At 37.9% G+C, this 23,333-nt stretch overlaps 1 protein-coding gene across 2 annotated transcripts in view; it reads left to right on the top strand.

The window, feature by feature from the left end:
- The window catches only part of LOC118853422 (glutamyl aminopeptidase), a 126,254-nt gene extending 105,583 nt beyond the window's left edge, over positions 1–20,671 (top strand). Inside the window, exons 14-21 of one of the 2 annotated variants that reach the window (XM_036763508.1) lie at positions 3,654–3,804; positions 4,854–4,927; positions 5,038–5,139; positions 6,962–7,132; positions 8,067–8,207; positions 14,998–15,076; positions 16,712–16,892; positions 20,655–20,671. In XM_036763508.1, the coding sequence (XP_036619403.1) occupies positions 3,654–3,804; positions 4,854–4,927; positions 5,038–5,139; positions 6,962–7,132; positions 8,067–8,207; positions 14,998–15,076; positions 16,712–16,867 (874 nt within the window). In that variant the 3' untranslated portion in view covers positions 16,868–16,892; positions 20,655–20,671. Of the gene's footprint in view, positions 1–3,653; positions 3,805–4,853; positions 4,928–5,037; positions 5,140–6,961; positions 7,133–8,066; positions 8,208–14,997; positions 15,077–16,711; positions 17,563–20,654 lie in introns of those variants that run through there. The other variant, XM_036763507.1, reaches the window with a different exon arrangement.
- The last annotated feature ends 2,662 nt before the right edge of the window (positions 20,672–23,333 follow it).

Genomic DNA, 23,333 nt, shown 5'->3' with positions numbered 1-23,333 from the left:
GCTTCAATATACATTCAGGCAATTCAGTTTTTCTCTAGATGTGGATAGTATTTTCTATCACAAGTCTTGGAATTGTCTTGGATCATTGTGTTGCCGAGAAGGGCTAAGTTAATCATAGTTGATCACTGTACAACGTTGCTGTTACTGTGTACAATGTTCTCCGGGTTCTGCTCGCTTCACTCAGCATCAGTTCATATAGGTCCTTCCAGGTTTTTCCTGAAATCTGCCTGCTCAACATTTCTTATAGGACAAAACTATTCCATTATATTCATATACCACAACTTGTTCAGCCATTTCCCAATTGATGGGCATGCCCTCAGTTTCCAATTCTTTGCCACCACAAAAAGAGCTGCTACAAATATTTTTCTACATCAAGGTTCTTTTTCCTTTTTTTTATGCTCTCTTTGAGATATAGACCTAATAGTAGTATTGCTGGATCAAATAGTATGCACAATTTGACTGCCCTTTGGGCATAGTTCCAAGTTGCTCTCCAGAATGGTTGGATCAGTTTACAACTCCACCAACCATACATTAGCGTTCCAATTTTTCCACATCTTCTTCAACATTTATCATTTTCCTTTTCTGTCATGTTAGCTAATCTGAAAGGTGTAAGAGAATACCTCAAAATTGTTTTAATTTGCATTTCTCTAATTAATAGTGATTTATAGGATTTTTTTGACTACATGACTATAGATAGCTTTGATTTCTTTATCTGAAAACTGTCTGTTCATATCCTTTGACTGCATAAATGAACTTTTGAAGAAAACAACATTAAATTTTAAATAGAATATTAACAAACAACATATAACAAAAATTATACACTATGACCAGGGTGGATTTATACCAAAAATGCAGGGTTGGTTTAATATTAGGAAAATTATAAACTTAGCCATAGTAATGACAAAATAAAAAATCCTACAATTATGACAATAGATTCAGAAAAAGGTCTAGAAAATACAACACTCATTTCTTTAAAAACAAACAACACTAGAGAACATAGACATGTCATATAGCTCTCTGAAGCTAAAACAGCATTTTGATAAAGCTTTAAGAATGGCTTTAAGATTTACAAAGCATCCCAAACGTGTTAGCTCACATGGCCATAGGTGTAGAGCTAGAAAGAATTTAAAAAGCCATCTAGTGTTATCTTGTTACTTTACAGGTGAGGAAAACAAAGGCCCCAGGAACACTGAGTCCTTAGTGCCAAGCTGCCATATGCTTCATGTATGCTTGTCGATTGATGATTGATTGACAGAGGTCATACTGGCAGAGTTTGAACATAGCTCCTCTGACTCCACACCCAATCCTGTTTCCACTATACCATGATTAATGTACAGGTGAAGAAACTGAGGCTCAGAGAATTAAGGTACTTGCCAATATTTATACAGCAAGCAAGGGTCAAAGGTAGGATGTCATTAGTATAAGCAAAGACAAATCCAGATCAAATTGCCTTCAATCGCCCAACCCATGAATTTTCCCAGTTGGTTCTTCTTTACCTTATTACTTACTTTACTGAGCCTCTTTAAATCCATGTCCTTCCTATAAACTGGTTCTGTTTGGCCATGATAAGGAGCAACCATGACAAATACACCAGCTGCTGCATTTGAATTGATATCCAAAAATCATGTGGGTTACCTGCTGACTGATCAGTCTACAGACAAAGACTGGGGGTGGTACCTACAGGAGGGAGCTTGTCCCAGTTTACATTGAATTAAGTGAGGATTTTTCTTCATTAGAAATCTTGTAAGTTCCAAGTATAATTAAAAAAAATCCAATTGAGGAAATTAGCTGTTAAAATACAGGCTCTCTAAATGAGTACATTTTAGTCTCACAGAAAGATAGAGCATCGCTGACAAGAAATATTCGGCTTCAATATCCTTTACTTTTCATATGGAATTGAATTCAATTCAAAATTCCTGTGTTGCAGGACTTGCTCACCAAAAGTTGGATTCTGTTGCTAGACATTTGTTGTTGACTTTAGAATCTAAAGTGGAGATTTGGAATCCATTCTATAAATTTGATCAATAATGCTCCCTTTCGATGGATTGGCTATGGAAAGTCATGGAGTTAGAGAGTTATGTTTCAGATGTCCATTTCACATAGCATATTGATTTCATTGGTATTACCTGTAAAGCGGGTCCTCAGTTATATAATAACCTACAAGGCATTTTCTTTTTTAAAATAAATTTTATTGATGTCTTTTGTTCTCAAATTAATTTTCCCCTATGTCCCTCTGTGTCCCTCCTCCAAGTTTTTTTCAAAGAGGAAGCACACACACACACATACACACACAGAATCAGCAAAACTCATCAATACAAAAAAAAATCTGAAAATACGTGAAGGTATATTCTCACATCTCTTCTTTGTAGTCATGCTTATTCTTTGTAGTTTTCAACATTTATTTTCAGTTGTTTCATGGTTCTTGTTTTTACCATTTACCTTGCTATAGGCATTGTATAGATTGTTTTCTTGGCTCTGCTATTTCAATTTATATTAGTTCATGTATTTCTATGTTCTCTATATTCATCATATAAATAATATCTTGTAGCACAGTAATATTCCATTCCATTTATGTTCCTCTGTTTGTTTAGCCATTCCCTAATTGATGGACATTTCCTTTGTCTCCAATTTTTTGTTATCACAAAAAGTGTTGCTATAAATATTGTGAGGTATATAAGGACTTTCTTCTTAATAATATCCTTAGGGTATATGTTTCAAACACAAAACATTTTCATATCTCAAGTGGTTTAGAGTCACTAAAATGACTCAATAAATTTCAAATGCTATAACTTCAAGTTCAAATATTTTACATTTATGCCTATCTTTTAAAACTCTTGAAAGTATATTTCATTTTCATCTAGGTTTCTTTGAAAACTTGTCTAAAATTTCCCTTGTTCCTGGTTGGAGTGGAGGAGGGGAGAAGGAAGTAACATCCAAAAAATTTTACAATTATCTATCAGGGGCAACAATTATTGTTTCCCAAGGTTCCATACTCTGGAAGTACCTACAAAATATCCAGAGGAACTTTTTGTTTTAAATCCAAGAAGACCATTGGGAAATGTACAGGCAAGGCAAATTTCCATAGGAGAAAACTTAAGAAAGATAGGTTGGCAGAATAGTGTAAGCAGTTTTCCATTCAATATTTATTGAACAACTAGAGGACAGTGAACTAGTAGTCATTACTGTTTCCCCTTTAAAAAATACAAAGGAAATCTATTTCAATGAGCTATTTCTATGCTAGATTCATTGTCACTATAATAGCAATATTATACCTAATTCTGAACATATTTTAATTTTTATGTTCTTTGGTTCTAAACGTACAACATGGTGGTTTCTATTTATTTGTCTTTAAATTCAGCTCTAGTGTCTTTTAAAATGCATATGCTGCTGTTACTGTCTTGTTCCTCATTGCTAACTGCATGATGAGGCTAATAGATCACTGCTAACATAAAAGCTCTTGACAGGTTCCCAACCCGCTAGGCAGGAGGCTTCCAAATGCTCTCAATAAATATATTTTTCTAAACAATTTCATGGAAGAATTATTGATGGAAAAGAAGCCTAATTGGTATTGAATGGCATGTTGCTTTCCATTAGTGCTTTCAGATAAATGAGAACTGAAATTTGAATTAACTGTATTGTACTTCCTTTCTTAGGGCCAATCATCTGGATTACCGTGTTTCTCTGAACCTGACCTTGTATCTGAACAATGAAAATGACTATTTAACGTGGGATAGAGTTATATCGGCACTATCTTATATAACCAGCATGCTTGAAGATGATACAGAGTTGTATCCTCTACTTAAGGTAATGCTGATAATATTGTTGGGGAACTAAATATAACTTTTGGTGGCGTAAGCTGTGTGTGACAGAACAGAAGCCCACATTTCCACTGCCAAGATGAAGTGGAGATGAAGGTATAATAAGAACATCCCTTGTAAATAAACCATTTCTATTCTAGTTATGACCCACAGGAAAAACTTGCAAATTAACAGTTATGATATCCGAAGGAGGTTTCATTAAGGATAAGAAATAGCAACAACTACATAGTCTGCTAAGGCAAATTCTAGGAACCTAAGGTTTCATAATAAGGATTATATAGTTAGGAATATTGTGATGCTCCTAGTCTCAGTTTCCTCTTCTTAAAAATGGGGATAATAATGGCACCTACCTCACATGGTAGTTTTGAGGATCAAATAAGATAACAAATGTAAAGCAGCTTGAAAATCTTAAAAAGAAAGAAAACCATGATGTATCCATTGAATGGGCTCATTGATATTCATGCACAATTTCACAAAGGTTCTATTAGTGTCAAAATATAACCATCTCTTTCTTTAGTTATTCTCATGATTACCAATTTCACTCTAATAGTGAATGATGTTTTAAGAGAAGCGTCATCAATTGTTGTTATATACCAAGAAGGTTTTCTTGTGAGGAAATTATAATGTGTATAGACCACATTGCATCTGTGGTTATATCATATTTATATGGGCCAAACTAGGTGCTATTATTATCCCCAGTTTTAAAAGGAGGAAACTGAAGCTAGGAACATCACAATACCCCTAACTATGATGGACAGGATAACTTTTGGTACAGAGAAAAACATTGGTGTACCCACTATATAACAAGAGGCTAGTGGCAAAGCAAGGCTGGGTCAAGATGGATCTGAATTTGTAGTGTGATGATGCCAGCCATGTTCTCTAAGCGAAAGTTTGGGGTCTCAGAGGTTAACAGAAAAGCATCTTAGTTCAGTGGTATTCACTAGATCCTCTGATTTCTGTAGGCTATTCATGAAATGAGTGAGACTTGACCAAACAGTGAAGGATATTCATTTTTTAATGGTTCTTTTATTTTAGGAATACGTCCGCAGTAAGGTGAAGCCCGTGGCAGATTCTCTGAAATGGGAAGATGAAGGAGGACATCTTGAAAAGTTATTCCTTATCTTTTAGTGTCATGAACATTTGCTGATTTAATTCTTTCTTTAAAAAAACTAGTTACAGCAGTTTAACAATGACATTGGTTTTTCTCTCCTTTTCAAAGGTTACTGCGTGCTTCAGTTCTAGGGTTAGCATGCAAGGTAGGAGATACAGATGCACTCAACAATGCTTCTGAATTATTTATGAAGTGGCAAGAAGGAACTAGGTAACTATTTACAATGCTTAATTTGCCTTATCTGTTGCTTTGTTTTATATCAATAAATCACCTACTGTGTTCAGTGGATGTACTGTGCAGTGGAGAAGATAAAAAGACATAGTTATTGACCTTAAAAAGCAGCTGACATTTTTGCACAGTGGTTAGAGTATTGGGCTGAGAGTCAGGAAGACTTGAGTTCAAATCTGGCCTCCGACACTTACTAGGTGTGTCTGGGAAGGTATTACTGGGAAGTCATATAAGCTCTGTTTTCCTCAGTTTCCCCACCCATAAAATGGAGATAATAATTACACCCACCTCCCAGGGTTGTTGTAAAGATCAAATAAGGTAATAATTGTAAAGTGCTTATTATAGCTTCTGGCACATAGTAGGAGCTACGTAAATACAATCTGAAGAGGGAGATGAGACGTGTACAGATAAATGTAATGGAGACCAATTAATTTATCAAGCAACAAGAATTTATTAAGCCCCTGTTATAACTAAGCACCATGATAGGCATTGAGTATGCACAGAAAAAAGTGAAACAATTATTGTCTTCAAGGACTTTGCAATCTATAAATTGGAATACAACTGCAGAAAAGTATAACTAAGGGAGAAAGCATTTTCACCTGTGGAAATCAAAGAGGGCTTCATGGAAGAGGTGATATTTGAGCTGGGCCTTAAAGGAGGGGTAGAACACAGGAGATGGTGAGAGAGACTACCTCAGGCATAGGGGACAGAATGAGAGAATGCACCAAGGCATGGGCATGGAAGATGGCAGGATAAGAATTGGTAGAGAGAGTAATGAGTAGTCCAATTTGGCCAAAACAAAGTATACAAAGAAGAGTTGAAGTGAATCTGGAGAGCCTGAAGTGTCAGTGGGGAGTCACTGAAGATTTTGGGGGGAATTGAATGATGAGAGGAAGATCAGTCTTCAATGGTGGAAGTGGAATGAAAAGAGAAGAAAGTAGAAGTGGGAAGAATTATTATGAGGCTATTATGGTATAACTGGGGAAACAGAAGCTGGGATTAAGTGACTTTGCCCAGGGTCACAGAACTAGTAAGTGTCTGAGGTAGGATTTGAACTTTGATTCCCTGTGCACTGCAACAGTTGACTAATAGACATGTGGGCTAAAAGAGAGGGAGGAGCCAGAGATGTCGCTGAGGTTACAAGCATGAGCAACTAGGATAGGTATGATGCCATTGAATGATAATAGTAATGATAATGATACCTGGCAGTTATCTCATTTGATGCTTTCTCTGGGAGGTAAGTGCTATCATTATCTCCATGTTATAGTTGAAAAACTGAGGCAATCAGAAGTTAAAGTACTTGTTCAGGATCACATTCCAGTAAGTGTCCAAGCCCAATTCTCTATCCTTTGTGCCACTTAGCTGCCTCTAGAAAGATGTCAATAAAAGAAAGGGTAAAAATTAGCACTATTCATAATGAGTTCATTCATTTTACAAATGTTGACTACGAAGTGTGTGTTAATGGACCTTCCAAGTGGAAATTTCCAATAGATCACTGGAAATGCTAGTCTGGCATTCAAGAAAGAGGTCAAGACTAAAGAAGTAGATTGGGGAATCATTTTTATTGAGATGATAGCCATGAAATTAAATGAGATGATCAAAAAGAAAGGTGAAGAGGGAGACCGAGATAGAGAAAGACAGAGACTTTGGAAACAGCTATGATTAAAGAATGGGAAAAGCCAGTGAGAGAGAGAGAGCAAGAGCAGTTAGGAGAACCAAGAGAATGCAATGAAGTCTTATGATGAACAAAAAAACCAACCAAACAAAAAGAAACTGTACAAATGAAATACTGTGTCTGTTCTAGTCAACCTGTGAATCTCCGACTTTTGGTGTACCGATACGGAATGCAGAACTCAGGTGATGAAGATTCATGGAACTACATGCTCTCAAAGTACCAGACTACCACTCTAGCTCAAGAAAAAGAAAAATTACTTTATGGATTAGCATCTGTGAACAATGTTACTCTTTTATCAAGGTTATTTATGGCTTTTTCTTAATTCCCTAAAAGGAGTATTTCTTTCTTATTAAGATGTATACTATCTTTATTTTTTTAACTGAAACATATGATACATGAGTTATATTTCACACAGAAATCCAATAATACAATGTAACCAGTATCAATAGGGGACATAGATTATTTAGTGGCTTTCCCAGGGATGGTGGGAGAAAATGTCCCATTCTATCCACATTCTCTTGCCAGCTCTTCCTTCCACCCACCCTGCCTTGTGACCAACATGAATTCCTGAGATGCTTAACTAAGATCATTGGGGTTATAGTCTGTGACCACAGAAGAGAGTAAATTTAATTGGTCATTAGATATACCCAGCTCAAGACATTAGACTCATTTGTACTTCTACAGACGACTGAGCTAAACAACGTTGCATTAGCGTATTATCAAGTACAATTCAGAAATGAGTCAAATGCATTTAACGGTGAATCTGCATGAGAGAATATGAATATTCCTTTCATTTCCTTCTCCAGAAAATTTTGGCTTCTTAGCTGTTTTTTATAGAATCCTGTACAAGAGATGAGGGCAGGAAAACATGAGTAGGCATTGTTAAAAGCCATTTTCAAACAAACAAAACTCCTTGACAGTGTGCATTGAGCTCCAATGTTCAAATTTTATAAACAAAGTATAATTTACTGTTTACTTCATGTCTCTGAATAATCTAAAAAATGAGTTCTCAAAGGTTTTGATAGCTTAGCTTTTCTTTTTCAGCTTTTAGAATCATTGGTTGGCCTTTGACAGTAGTACAAGAGATGAAAGAATTAAACATATTTTTCACCATTTGTCCAGTCCAATCAATTATGTCAGTTGGTGCCCCAAGAATTGGATTGCTGGTACACTAATATGTGGAATTTAGCTAAGGGTGAACATTAAAAGTTCCTTTCCGTTTGGCTTCTCTTAGGTATCTGGAGCTTCTCAAGGACACCGAGCTCATTAAAACCCAGGATGTGTTTACTGTTATCCAATATATTTCATATAATAGTTATGGCAAGTACATGGCCTGGGATTGGATACGACTCAACTGGGAATATTTAGTCGACAGGTAAGTTGATTATTTTTTTTGTTTTCTTTGCTTATGACTGCCTTGGGACATTTTATTCCTGAGGTAACTATCTCTAGTTTCAATAAGTGCCATTGGCTCGAGGGGTAGAGATCGAGGAAAATGCTATTTTCCATTAAAGGAACAAGACTCAAGTTGACTTCCTGTCACCTCTTTTTGAAAGAATTAGTTCAGGGGTAGCTAGATGGTGCAGTGAGTAGAGCACCGGCCCTGGAGTCAGGAGGACCTGAGTTCAAATCCAGGCTCAGACACTTGACACACTTACTAGCTGTGTGACCTTGGACAAGTCATTTAACCCCAATTGCCCCACCTTCCCCCCCTCAAAAAGAAACAAAAAACAAAAACAAAAAAAGAAAGAATTAGTTCTAACAGATCAGTGACAAATTGGAGTCTGACAGGATGTGATGTTGGTTGTGATTAAATATGAGTACATATAAAAGGATACATAACTGTTTATAATATGTAATAATACATATGTCTTCAAACATTGGGATATTAGAATTCCTAGAATTAACTTCAAAACATAATGGAAACAAAATATTATTGGGGTGATGAGGTCCTAAGTTTTTGGGGCGGTGTTGTTCAGTCATTTCAGTTGTGTCCAATTCTTCATGACCCTGTTTGGGATTTTCTTGGCAGAGATACCGGAGTGTTTTGCCATTTCCTTCTCCAGCTTATTTTACAGATAAGGAAACTGAGGCAAACAGGGTTAAGTGACTTGCTCAGGTTACACAGCTAGTAAGTGTCAGAGGCCAGATTGAACTCAGGTCTTGAATAAGGATTTGACTCCAGGCTCAGTGGTCCATCCACTGAAACCCCTAGTTACCTAGCTAGTTTAAAGTTAGAAAGGACCTTAGAGGTCACTGAGTCCAATGCCTTCATTTTATAGGTGAGGAAACTGAGACCCAGAGAAATTAAATGATTTGCTGCTGTTTGAAGGAATTAAGTTAATACTTGTAAAGTGTTTAGCACAGTGCCTGCCACATAGTAGGCACTTAGTAAATGCATGCTAACTTCCTCTTTCCTTCTTTTGCCAAGATCACAAAGCTAGAGGCAGACTTTAAACCTAGATTGTCTAAACTCCGGCTCTCTGCTCTATTCACTACACCAGCCTATTCAAGTCTCAGGGCTGTAAGTTTCTACTTATATAAATGGCCTCAGTTACCTCATCTCTGAAATAAGGTGTAAAACCAGACAGCAGCTAAAGTGCTTTACAATTCCACGTCTGGGATCTCTGGTCTCTCTGGGCCTCATCTTTCCAGATCCTTACCAGATCTAAATCCTAATGTCATGATACTGGCACTCAATCTCTTTCTTTACTAATATGAGCTACATCTCTCTATACTCCATTTTGACCTAACAATAGTAGGAGTAGCTGCAGCAGTAATACCAGTAGCAGCAGCAGCAGCAACAGCTGTGGTAGTAGCAGCAGTAGTAGTACCAGTAGTAGTACCAGTAGTAGCAGCAGTAGTAGTACCAGTAGTAGTAGTAGCAGCAGCAGTAGTAGTAGTGGCAGCAGCACTACCAGTAGTAGTAGCAGCAGTAGTAGCAGAAGTAGTAATACTCTTTTGACCTAGTAATTATCTTCCATGTGTTTGAACGGAACATGACCCAAGAGTTATATCTTATTCTTAAACACTTTTTATAAAGAAGAAAATGCTGAAGGAGAAAGGCTTAGTAAGAAAAAAAGCAGAAATGCTTTTCCAGCCTTCCTTTCTTTTATTTCTCCTACATGTATAAGAATCATTCCCACACTCTTGATCTAAGACTTTTATAATTTCAGGCTTATTCAACAAAGGCATAGAAGTTGGTAACAGGTAGCAATATCTATCTTTCTATCTATCTATCTATATCTGTCTGTCTGTCTATCCATCCATCTATCTATCTCAATCTATCATCTATCTATTTGTCTATCTCTGTCTGTCTGTCTGTCATCTGTCTATCTAATTATCAAAATTGACCATTGACCTTAACTCTCTGCCATCCTCAACTGGAGAAATCAGCTTGGCATCAGGGGAAGAACACCAGACTGGGAATTAGGAGCCCTAGATTAAAATGTAACTGTTACTATGACTGAGCAGGTTGCTTACCTTTCCTGGGTCTCAGTTTTTCTCATCTGTATATTGCAGGTGATGCTAGTTGTATTGCCCATTTGAAGATGCAGTTGTAAGGAAAGTATTTTGCAAACATTGGAGTTTTATACTATTGGGAGCCATAGTAATAGCCAATATCAAAGGCATTTACTTCTATCAACACCTCCCTTCCTCCCCTCCTTACTCCTTTTCCTAGCCCCCTAGCTAAATGACAGTAAATAAATCAGTAAGGAACATCAACTACTACAATGATATGTTATTTTCTTCCTTTCCTTTTTCTACCTTTCAGTTCACCGAGGCAAAATTCTCTGTTTTAATCAGTTTTCTCACCATGACCCAAATTATGTCTCTAACTTGACCATACTGGTCCAAGGCCCTTAACATTTCTTCACAGTCTAATTACCTAATTTTCATGTGGTATTTGAAATGGTCCAATATGTGAAATTATATGACAACCATATGCCCACTACAAAAAACAAACAAATGAACAACAACAACAAAAAAACACAACAGGAGGGAGGAACAGCCTAATTACAATTAGCTTGAATAAATATTAATTTCTCCATGAGAATTGGAATAGGCTTGAACAAAAATTGAGCCAGGCTTCATCCAGACTTTTTTTCCTCAGGCTTCTATCCTTTTTCTCAAACTTCAAAATGGCTATTTTTAGCAGCTTCTATCTAGCCACAATTTATTGTCAGCTTCTTTGGTTTTTGTGATTCGCCCCGAAGGACATCTAATGGTCATGTTAGCAACATCCTTGCCAGCTTGAGACTTACTACAGAACCCCAGATTGCTGGAGGATTATTGCTTCCTTTTTGCTTCTCCCACTAAACTTTGGGATGAAACCTCAGGGTTCAATGAACTCGCTAATAACACTGGTAAAAAGGGATAAGACTTGATGTTTCCCTTTTAATTTGATTTCATGAGTGTGAATGAGGAACTCATTCAAAGGGACATAAACTAAAACAACTTTATAAGTGTCTTCTAAGGCTGCAGGCTTGATGCTCTGCACCTATGAACCTTTTTCTTTGCATGGCCTTAGTAATATTGTAATGGTAAGGACCTTGGAGAACTATGATCATCACTTTAAAAATCACTACAATATGTGTAGAATAATAGTAGCAATATCTAGCATACATAGTACTTTAAGATTGGCAAAACGCTTTACAAATATTATTGCATTTTATTCTTACTACACCCCTGTGTGGTAGGTGCTATTTTTCCTCCATTTTGTTGTCCAACATCTTGCCCTTTTCAATGTTAATTGCACATTTTTTTAAAATTTAATTTTCATTTTTAGTTTACAACACTCGGTTCTACATAATTTTGAGTTCCAGATTTTCTTCCCTCCCTCCCCGCCTCCCTCCCCAAGATGGCATGGAATCCTATATAACTTCCACATATAACTTCGCATTGAATTAATTTACACACTAGTCAAGTTAAGGAGAAGAATTATAACCAATGAAATGAATCATGAGAAAGAAGAAACAGGACCAAAAACAAAACAAAACAAAACAAAAAAAACAACCCAAAAACAAAAACAAAAGAGAGAAAGAAAAAAAGGGGGGGAGAAAAGGCTAGCATGAAGTGTGCCTCAATCTGCATTCATACTTCATAGTTCTTTCTCTGGATGTAGATAGCATTCTTCATCATGAGTCCTTTGGAGTTGTGTTGCTGAGACGAGCAAAATCTGTCAGGGTTAGTCCTCACAGAATCCATATATCTGTGGTTGTGTATAATGTTCTCCTGTCTCTGCTCCGCTCACTCAGCATTATGTTGTGTAGGTTTTTCCAGGTTGTTATGAAGTCCACATCATCCCCATTTCTTATAGCACAATAGTATTCCATTACCTTCATATGCCACAGCTTGTTCAGCCATTCCCCAATTGATGGACATCCCTTTGATTTCCAATTCTTAGCTACCACAAAAAGAGCCGCTATAAATATCCTTGTACATATGGGTCCTTTCCCCACTTGTGTGATCTCTTTGGGATACAACCCTAGAAGTGGTATTCCTGGGTCAAAGGGTATGAACATTTTTATAGCCCTTTGGGCATAGTTCCAAATTGCTCTCCAAAATGGCTGGATCAGTTCACAACTCTACCAGCAATGTAACAATGTTCCAATTTTCCCACATCCTCTCCAGCATTTATCATTTTCCTGTTTTGTTATATTAGCCAATCTGACAGGAGAGATGTGGTATCTGACAGGCAGATGTGGTTTAACTGCACATTTTAAAAAAAAAAATTCTCCTTCACTTTTTGGTTCTTAAGTGACTGTCATTTTCCTTCCCTCTTATCGGTAAGCATGAGGGCAGCTGTCTCAGTTTAGCCATGTTAGTTCACACAATCCTGTCTTAATCTTGCCCCTAAGGTTAGGCATAGGAAGGAAAAATTCAGTGTAAAGTCATAGGTAGCTATAAAAGAAAATTTGAAATTAGTCAACATTCCTCCAATTTTGAAGAAAAGAAAAAGAGAAATTCACACTTTAAAAAAGATCTATTCCCCCCACCCCCATCTTCATTGCTTGCTAAGGTTCATGAAGCTTTTGGCAATATTTAACATACACTGAACTCTGTGTTTTACCAAAGATGGTATCTTTACTCCCCACCAAATACAGCTTGCTAATGTCTTAGTCGTCAAGAGTGTGACTATGGCCAAAAAATTCATCAACTTGTAGCCCATGTGACTGAGCTATTCCTCTTTTCGCTATGCTCTGTCACTGACTTTGTGACCTTGGGCAAACCACTTACCTTCTCTCAGCCTTGGTTTTCTCGACTATAAAATCAGAGGGTTGGACTCTGGCCTCTAAGGTCCTTTCCCACTCTCAATCTAGCATCCGGTATCTGTGATCTGAAGCTCCACCATCCAGTCTGCCTGTGATCTCCACTGACATCCCACTCTACAGCTTCACTGAAACATGGAGATGATCATTGTTTCCTGAAGGCTATGCTAGAGCAACGCTAGCCCTTTGATAATCTAATGAACCCTTTCTCAGGATGTTTTCAAATGCATAAAATACATAGAATAACAAGGGAAATTAATTATTATTGAATATGGTAATAAATATTGAATATGGTAATTAAAAAAAGAAGTTCATAGATTACAACTTAAGAATACCTGTTTTAGAAGGAAAAATCAGATGGGGCACCTTTCTGCCTGTCATCATAGAAACTGGCTTGATTTACCTTGGGAAAGGCATCCCATGAGTTTAGTACTCTTTTCCTCCTAGTAATTATTTGTGTAAAAATGTCGTAAGCCCATAACTGCTCCTTGACTCCATCCTGCCAAGTAGAATATAAGTTCCTTGGGGGAAAGGAAGATTTCATTTTTGTCTTTGTTCCTAACACATGGTAGAAGCTTAATATATTAAAATGAATTAAATGGAAACAAACATGAGGCAGGCTCTAAGCATTCAGTAACTGTGTGCTAAATGGATTCCTTACAATAAAGCCTTTCCCAAGTTGGAGAATGTCCTTGGAGAGCTTTTTAGGAATTCTATCATCCTTCTCATTCCCAGCTCTCTGATACATAAAAGAGAATTCACAACTGGCTTGAATTTTCTCCTATGAAAGAGAAATGATCAAATGGCATAAAAGGAATATAACTTTTTAACCATTTCCCTAACTTTTTACTGAGGTTACTGGATTGTGAGTTGGAAGCCCCAGGTTTTCAGCCTAGCTCTGCCAAGAATTAAGTATGTAATCTCAGCCAGTCCCTTCACCTTAGTAGGACTGACTTTTTTCTTACCCGTGTAATAAGGGGAGTGCAGCTGGTAGAATGGATGCTTCTTCCTCAGCTAAGAGGACCTAGAGTCAGGAGGACCTGAGTTCATATCGAGCCTCAGACACTTACTAGCTGTGTGACCCTGGGCAAATCGCTTCAACTCAGTCTGTCCCATTTTCCCAATTGCAAAATGAGGTTAATCTAGCACTTAGCTCATAGAATTGTTGGGACGATTAAAGGACATAATATATGTAAAATGCTTAGCACAGTGCCTGGTACATAGGTATTTGTTTCTTAGTTGTGTTTGACTCTTTGTGACCCCATTTGGGGTTTTCTTGGTGAAGATATTGGAGTGGTTTGCCGTTTCCTTCCCCAGCTCATTTTACAAATGAGGAAACTGAGGCAAACAGGGTTAAGTGACTTGCCCAGGTTACACAGCTAGCAAGTGTCTGAAGCCAGATGTGAACTCAGAAAAATGAGTTCCTGACTTCAGGCTGGCACTTTATCCATTGCACCACCTAGCTGTTTAGAGTAGACACTTAATAAATGCCCTTTTCTTCCCTTCACCTTGGGGATAGGGACTATTTTCACATAGGACCGTGCTTTGTACATAGTAGGCACTCAATAAATGCTGGTTGGATTTGACTGGATTATACTAATTGATCTCTAAAGTCCTATATGGCTCTAATTAGCACCTACCTTCCAGGGTTGTCCGGAGGCTTAAATGAGATAAGAATTGTAAAGTGTTAGCAGTGGCATTAGAGACAACTAGGAGAGTTCTGTCCTCCTGATAGGATGATTTTATGACTTCCTAGTAATTTGACAAATTACTCTAAGAACACACCCTCCTTCCCCGCCTCCCTCATGGTGGGTATACCTTTTGAATCTAAATCATTAATTCAGAATTCTATGCCCTTAATGCTATCTTTTGCTCTCATGGATTTCCTTTCAGGTTCACTCTCAATAACCGAAATCTTGGCCGGATTGTGACCATAGCAGAGCCGTTTAACACTGAGTTCCAGCTCTGGCAGGTACCAGTCTAAAATATTGTCCAACATTCCTCTTTTTTGAAGATAGCCTGGACTAATCTTCTATGGAATTTCCTCCATGCAATTGTGTAGAGTTAGATATGGTGAGGGCAAGAGATAGTGAGATCTTAGAAAATATAGATTTTTTATTTCTATTTGGAAATACCATAAGGCAATAATACCACAAGGTATTTGGCATACCACAAGGCAAAAATCTAAGGTCTCAGAGTCCTTAAGACAGCTCTATGGGGTTATTTAGGTTGCCAAGGAACCAAGGTTGCTCCTTTTGCTCTGGGAGATATGACCCTTTTGTTCTGGGTTGATTTGTTTAAGATTAGATTCCATTCAGACTTCATGTGTTTAGTGTTTCAAAACCAAGGATTTAAATCTCTTTATTCCTCATAGGTAAAGATTCTCTCCTTCCCTTCCTCCCTTTCTCTCTCTCTGTCTCTCTCACTCTCTCCTTCCCTCCCTCCCTCCCTCTCCTTCCCTTCCTCTCTCTCCCCCTCCCTTTTCCCCTCCCCCCCTTTCTCTCCCTCTCCCTCCCCCTCCCCCCCTCTCTCTTCATCTCCCTCTCCCTCCACCCTCCCCTCCCCAATGGACAGGAGAAAAAAGACTTTGGGACCTGTTTGCTCTGAGAAACAAAATTTTGAAAGTTTTATGTAATTATTGGAATTAGAATCATATGTTTTAATCCTCAATTAGGTTGAGGATTATAGTCATTGTGGTTCCAGTGATAGACTCTTTGTGTGCTTGGGGAACAAATAAGAACATGCCTAAAAGGGGTTTAGGGATTTGGATTCCTTGAAAGATCATTTTTAACTGTTCTTAGCCCCTGAAGTAAGAAATCCTCAAAACAAAGAGTTAAGCACTGGACAGGGATATAATGGAAAGAACATTGACTCTGGAATTAAAGGCTCTAGGTTCAAATATTGCCTCTGATAGTTACTACCTTTGTGACCTCAGGCAGGTCACTTAACATCAGTGGGCCTCACCTTCCCCATCTGTAAAATGTGTGAGTATGGGGGGAGGGGTCTTGCATGACCCTGAAAGTCTTAACCATGAAAGTCTTTTTTTTTTTGTCTATGATCCTTTAAAATCCAAACCCCATTTTTATGATCCGGGTTTGAATTATGAGTGCCATTTACTACTTTTGCGCTTTGGGAGCAAGTCATTTAATCTTCGTGGAGCTCATTTTCCCTCTATAAAATGCAGGGATGGACTAAATGGTTTCTGACATTTCTTCCAATTCTAGATTTATGTTCTATCCTAGAAATAAAGTTCACCAGGAAAACTACACTAGGGAGAAGTTGCCTTGGGGTAGTAAGTAAAGGACCTGCATGCATACATTCAAATTTCAGCAGCCAATAGAAACCAGAGATAGGTATACTGGCCTGTGAGGTGCAAGGTGCCATCTTATGTACCATAGAGGTCAAAGACTTGGGAAGTATTGACCCAAAAGGATGAATCTCAACTTGGAAGCTGAACTTAGAGGTCTATGTATGGTGGGCTTAGGTTCTGAGGCAGAAGGGACCCAGATTTACCATCTCCTGGTGGTCACTGAAAAGCTAGAAAATTAATTAGTGGCCTCAGGATGAGCTGTTGGTTTTTTAAAAATTCTTCCTCTCTGTTTTCTAGATCGAGACCTTTTTTAATAAGTACCCTGAAGCTGGAGCAGGAGCATCTGCTCGAGAGAATGTTCTGGAAACAGTGAAGAATAACATTGAATGGTTAAAACTTCATAGAGAGAACATCAAAGAGTGGCTGCTTTATGCTACCTCTACAGATAACTAAGGAATTTAAAACATATTTTAATTTTGTAATTTCATTTTTCTTTCCATTAAGCTATTACTTAGGAGGCTGATTTCAGAAACACTGTGGATATAGACTAAAAGCACAAATACTACCACTTGCTAGAATGGTGTGTGTGTGTGTGTGTGTGTGTGTGTGTGTGTGTGTATGTGTGTGTCTTTTGCAAAGCTTTAAAAAAAATTCCCCTTTGTTTATGAGGAAGATGCTAGCAGAGTATTGAATAAACTCAGGGATTCCTTCCCAGTGTTTTTTATAGGAGATCCTTTACACACTGAAGAGAATTTAATAGTCATTTAATGTCTTTAAGGATATTCTTTACATCTTAAACCTGTAGGGGAAAAGGAACATTTTAGTCTTAGCTTTTACATTCTTAGGACCAAAGAAACACCACTTAATCTTCTCTCCTGATAGATTTTTAAAGTTTAAATACCGGCACTTGAGGGACCAATATCACCAACTTAATCTTTATTTTATTATTCAGAATCCTACAGACCTAATTTCATTTTATTCACATTTGTCTTACTACTTTAAATCCTGTCAAAGTAACTAGAGCTTAAATCAGACTCAATGAGTGCATGAATTAGCCAGAGCAGTAAGATGACAGTTGCCTTCACTTTCTGTAAAATCAACAAGAGAACTCTACCTTTCTTTTTCAAATAAAGATGAAAATTTACCTCAAAAAATTACTATTTTCAAATGTCATTTTTATTCTTGGCCAAATGGTTGCTCAGACATCTACACATTTAGCATACGGTAAATAGACTGCAGAGTCCAATGCCTACCCATTTCACAAACGAGAAGACATTTCACTCCCTTAGGAACATAGATCAAAAATTGGAAGGAGAGCTCCAAATCCAAGGCCCTCTGCCTCAACCTCCTTATTTTTTTCAGATAAAGAAAGTGAAGTGTCTTGCCCAAGATCATTCAGGTAGTGATGGAGGCAGGATTTGAACCCAGATCCTCTGGCTCCAGAGTGAGTCTTCTTCCTGAAGTCTTCCTCCAAGAACAATGTGAAGTTAGAAAGAATTTTATGATTTGTCTTGCAAAGAGTAGCAAGGTCCTTAGGCAGATCGGTTTCTCAAAGCTTCATGTAGTATTTGTTCTTGCCCCTCATGAAATTGTAATTGCTGTTCATTTCTTTTTCCCAGTAATGACTGACTCCTTGTGATTCTATTTGGGGTTTTCTTGGCAAAGATACTGGAGCGCTTTGCCATTTCCTTCTCCAGTTCATTTTACAGATAAGGAAACTGAGGCAAACAAGGTTAAGTGACTTGCCCAGGGTCACACAGCTGTAGTGTCTGAGGCTGTATTTGAAATCAGGTCCTCCTGACTCCAGGCCTTGTGCTCTATCCACTGGGTCACCTAGCTGTTATAAATTGAATGTGTGCAATTTCGTTTGAATCTTACAACCCAGTGAGGGAGGTAATATAGATATTATTTCCATTTTGCAGATCAGAAAAGTGAGAGGTTAAGTGATTTGCCTATGCTCCCAAAGCCAATAAGCATTAGAGGCAGAATCTGAATTCAGGTCTTTCTACCCCAAAATCTTGTGCTCTCTATCTGGTTCATCACACTCCCTTTCTAGGAATATGTGATGAGAAAGAACCAGGCATATTTCTATCATTTAAATAGGTTTCAATATCAAGAATGCATTTGAAACGGCCCCCAACTGGTGGGACCACATTTCAAATTCAACAGAATGAAAAACAGAACCACAGTATAGCACTGCAGTCACAAAATACTGCAAACGGCCTGAAAAGTCAGCTCATGCAACCACTACCCAAAGCATAAGTTCCCTCTGTCACACATCTAGCAAATACATACATGGTCATCTAGTTTCTGCTTGAATACCTCCTATGACAGGGAACACACTACCTCCTGAGGCAGCCCTCTCCACATTTGGACAGTGCTGGTTGCATTCTATAGGCAGCCAGGTGGTGGCAACAGATAGAACGCTGTCAGGAAGACCTGAGTTCAAATTTAATCTCAGACACTTAGTAGCTGTGTGACCCCCTGGGGCAAGTCACTTAATCTCTATACATCAGTTCCTTCATTTGTAAAATAGAGCTAATAAAAACATCTGCCTCTCGGGGGTTGTGATGAGGATCACACAAGAAACCTTAAGTTTTGCTATATAAATGCTATTTTATTATCATTAACAATTATTGTTATTAATGAAAATTAATAATCATTTCATGGACACTTTCCTTAGGACATGACCCAGTTAAACAATATCCTCCCTAAAATGTGGTTTGTGCTGCCTAAGGCAGTCTAGCATTGGCTTCCTGGGTTTCTCCTTCCCCTCTTCATTCTTGTGATAGACCCTTGGACCATGCATTCCTTTTCATTGCCCTCTTGCAAACTTCATTTCCTAACGGAGATGACTTGACTCAAAGACAGAAAAAATACCAAAAATATTCTCAGTTTGTAATTTCATATCAGGACTAGAGAAAGGATGAAAACCAAGCAAATTTGGCAGAACTTTTGATTTTTTAAATTATTCTTAATTGCTTTTTAAAAAGAAAACACATGAGGAATCATAAAGTGCTAGTTGATGGCTAAAGTTAGCAGACTGACCCTAACCACTAATGAGGATTAGAGCTCCAACTTCAAATCTTAACTGCAATGAGAACCAGCACTACAAGTTGTTATGTCGGTTTATTTGGACAAATAAGGAAGTGGGATGGTTTATCCTAACTTTTTATTGGGGGATGGAGAGAGAGAGAAGGGAAGGAGGAAGCAGTGAGTTGTTTTCCAGCCTTCCTAAAATGAAATGGGAGGGAACTTGCCTCAGTCCTCTTCAGAGCATACTGAAACAGAAAAAGCATTCTTTGAGGTCACTGTGGTCCTCATTAATCAGCATGACAAAAAGCTGTGCATACTTTGACAGAAATCGACTGCCACTCCCTGGGTGAGCAGGAAAAAAAACATTGTGAGGCACCAATAGCCAGAGCTATAGCCAGCACATGCATTAGAAGCTCTGGTTTTGTGATGATGCTTAAGGAAAAAAAAATCTTGCAGTGTTTCATTTCCAAAAATAATAAATTTATTCACAAATTAGAACTATGAGCTTCCAAGATCAAACTGAATAGAGAGCTCAGTGACATGACAAATGGGTTGCCTTTCAAAATGGAGTCTGTGTTCTTGTGTCAAAAAAGTTCTCCCTCCTTCCAGTGAGTTAACTCTAGAATTCGAAAATTACTGCCATGGTGTCAAGCTGACATTGAGCAAGGGGTGTGAAGTTAATAAAAGAGAACCTTAGAGACAGATGGGAGCAGATGTTTTGAATATAATGGAGTTCTGCAAGTAGCATCTGGGGTCCCCCTTCTCACATATAGGGTCCCCCAGAAAAGTTATCTCTATTTCAAAATTCTTCGTCCCACAGCTCATAAGCCCCTGTGGAAGCATTTACTTATACTAATCAGACAAAGGACACAATTAGTTCGAAACAAGGCATTTGATAAAATTGGATAAGGAGTAGGCAAAGAGCATTTTGCTTATGAGTCAGGGTCGCATTCTCCCACAAATATACACACAATATAAATAATATAATATAATATACATAAATATAAAGGAAGTTAGACTCTTAGAGGTATAGATAAGGAAGGAGTGTATGTTCAGCATTAGATAACAGCCTATTCAAAGAGAGGAAAATGGGAAATGGAGTGTCAGGTATAAAGAACAACCCAGAGGCCATTTTGGTTGCAGCTGGGAGTGTCAGCTAGATAGAGTCCATAAGCATTTATCTGTTTGTTTCTTAATTCCTTAGGTCTGCACTGAATCTCCATCCTTTGCCTCAGGCAAACATCTGACTTATGGCTAGATATTCCCAAGAACCTTTGGTTTCACAAGAAAATGAAAAGAGGAGGGGAGTAGCAAGAACAAAGGTACCTTAGGCAGATCTACACCAAAACATCATCATCATCATCATAAACAAAGTATGTGGCAGTCACTGTGCTAAGTGCTTTAGAAATATCTTATTTCATCCCTACAACAACCATGGGAGGTAGATGCTATTATTATCCTCCTCATTTTGTAATTGAAAAAGCTGAGGAAAATAAAGGTTACATGACTTGCCCAGAGACACCCAATGTGTCCAAGACTGGATTTGAACTTCCTAACTCCAGGTCTATTCTACTGGCTCAAAAATTTGACACAGATATTCCACCATGACCATGTTTTACCACTAGGTGGCACTACTAGCCAATAACCTGATCCTACTCAACAGGAAGAATCAAGAAATAGTCTTATAATTTACTTACCCTGCTAATTATGACCATTTACCTTGCTAAAAGGGATGCTGGAAAAGTGGAAACCTCTCTATGATTCTCTGAGAGTGGAAAGCCCTTTATGTCTCAGCTCCATTTCTATCTAGGTGACTACTGTTTCACTTTTTCTTTTATATTCCTGAGCATTTTACATACTATATGCCAAATAGCAGGTATTTAATGTTTGTTGTTTGATTAATTGATAGATTTGCCCCCATATCTTCTTGACTCCAAGGCTAGGCACCTGTCCATTATTCCATGTTGTCATCTCCTACCCTGATAAAAATTAGAGGGATTTGAAATACCACTTTGACTCACCAAGAAGTTAATTGTCAATTGACTAAAAGGATACTTGATTAATTTAAAGAAAAAAATAGATTGTATTTATTGGTTTATAACATGCAGCCACCTCAAATTGTACTATAAGCTTCCTTTTTCTATTGCCCCAGCAAGAGAGTGATAACGTGCCTAATGATTTTAAAAGAAAACAGGCAGGTAACAAGGGAACATCTCAGACCACGGGTGGGGAACCTATGGCCTTAAGGCCACATGTGGCCTTAAGGAGGCAGGTCCCCCACCCCTGACTTAGCTCTTCTCATCAATATAATGAACTAGACAATTCCAAAGGACTCATGATGAAAAATGATATCCACTTTCCAGAGAAAGAACTGATGGAGTCTGCATGCAGATTGAAGCACACTATTTTTCACTTTCTGTACTTTTTTTCATGTTTGATTTTCTCCTTTGGGTCTGTGTTTTCTTTCACAACATGACTAACATGATACTATGTTTTGCATGATTGAACATGTATAATGTATAACAAATTGCTTACTGTCGGGGGGATAGGGAGGGAGAGAGACAATCTGGAACTCAGATTTTTTTAAATGAATGTTTAAAATTGCCTTTACATGTAACTGGGGAAAAATAAAATATTTTTTTAAAAGACCTGTGTTTTCCTCTAAACCTCATCTCAAAAATTAGGGTGATGATGCCTTTTTACTATTTTACCTCAAAGGACTAGCATAAGGAAAATATTTTGTAAGCTTTACAAATGTGAGTTAGTGGTTATTACTTTACTGCTGCTTCCCAACTCAAAAATATTCAGTGGCTCCCTCCTAATGAATAAAATCCAGGCTAGCATTTGAGACCTCAATTTTTATTTCCACCATTTCCCTTCTCATCAAAACAACTCTTCTATCAATAGTATGGAAGTTAGGAGAGAAGTTGGGGTTCAAGGTAATGAGCTCTGCTTCAGACATGTTTAGTCTGAGATGTCTACTAGTCATCACTAGTCTGAGATATCCAATAGGCAGAGATGTGACACTGGAGATCAGCATAAAGGTAAGGGCTAAAAAAAAAAAAGATCTGAGAATCATCAGTATAGAGGAGATAATTGAATCCATAGAAGCTAATGAAATCAGTGGGAGAAGTAGCATAAAGGGACAAGAGAAGAAGGCTTAGGATGGAGTCTTGGGAAATATCTACAGTTAGTGAGTATGACCTGGATGAAGACCCAGCAAAGGAGACTGAGGAGCCACCAAACAGGAAAGAAGAGAACCAGGAGGAGAAGGTGACAGTGTCCAAGGCTGATGAGAGGTCCAGAAGGATAAGAATTGAGAAAAAGCTATTTGATTTATCAATTTAAGAGATCATTGGTAACTTTGGAGAGAGCAGTTTCAGCTGAATGATGAGGTCAGAAGTCTGACATGCTTCAGAAGAGAATGAAGAAAGGAAATGGAATTACCAATTGTAGATGGCTTTCTCATGGAGTTTGGTCATGAAATGGAGGAGAAATATAAGATAATCACTAACAGGGATAGATAGATCAAGTGACAGTGTTTTAAGGATGCAATACATATGGGTGTGTTTTTAGCCATTATCTACCTCAAAAAAAAAACAACAACAAACAAAACAAAAACCTCTTTTGAACTTCCCTGTTATTGTCAAATGGGCACTTAGGTGATGCAATGGATACAGTGCTGGGCGTGGAGTCAGGAAGACCTGAGTTCAAGTCCAGCATCAGACACGTACTAGCTGTGTGACCTTGGGCAAGTCACGTAACCCTGTTTGCCTCAGTCTCCTTGTCTGTAAAATGAGCTAGAGAAGGAAATGACAAACCACTCCAATTTCTTTGCCAAGAAAACCCCAAACAGTGTCATGAAGAGTTGGACAAGACTGAA

Source organism: Trichosurus vulpecula, chromosome 6 (assembly GCF_011100635.1).
Source record: "Trichosurus vulpecula isolate mTriVul1 chromosome 6, mTriVul1.pri, whole genome shotgun sequence".
Classification (NCBI taxonomy): Eukaryota; Metazoa; Chordata; class Mammalia; order Diprotodontia; family Phalangeridae; genus Trichosurus; species Trichosurus vulpecula.
The sequence above is the reverse complement of the archived record's forward strand: the minus strand, read 5'-3'. Positions and strand labels throughout refer to the sequence as shown.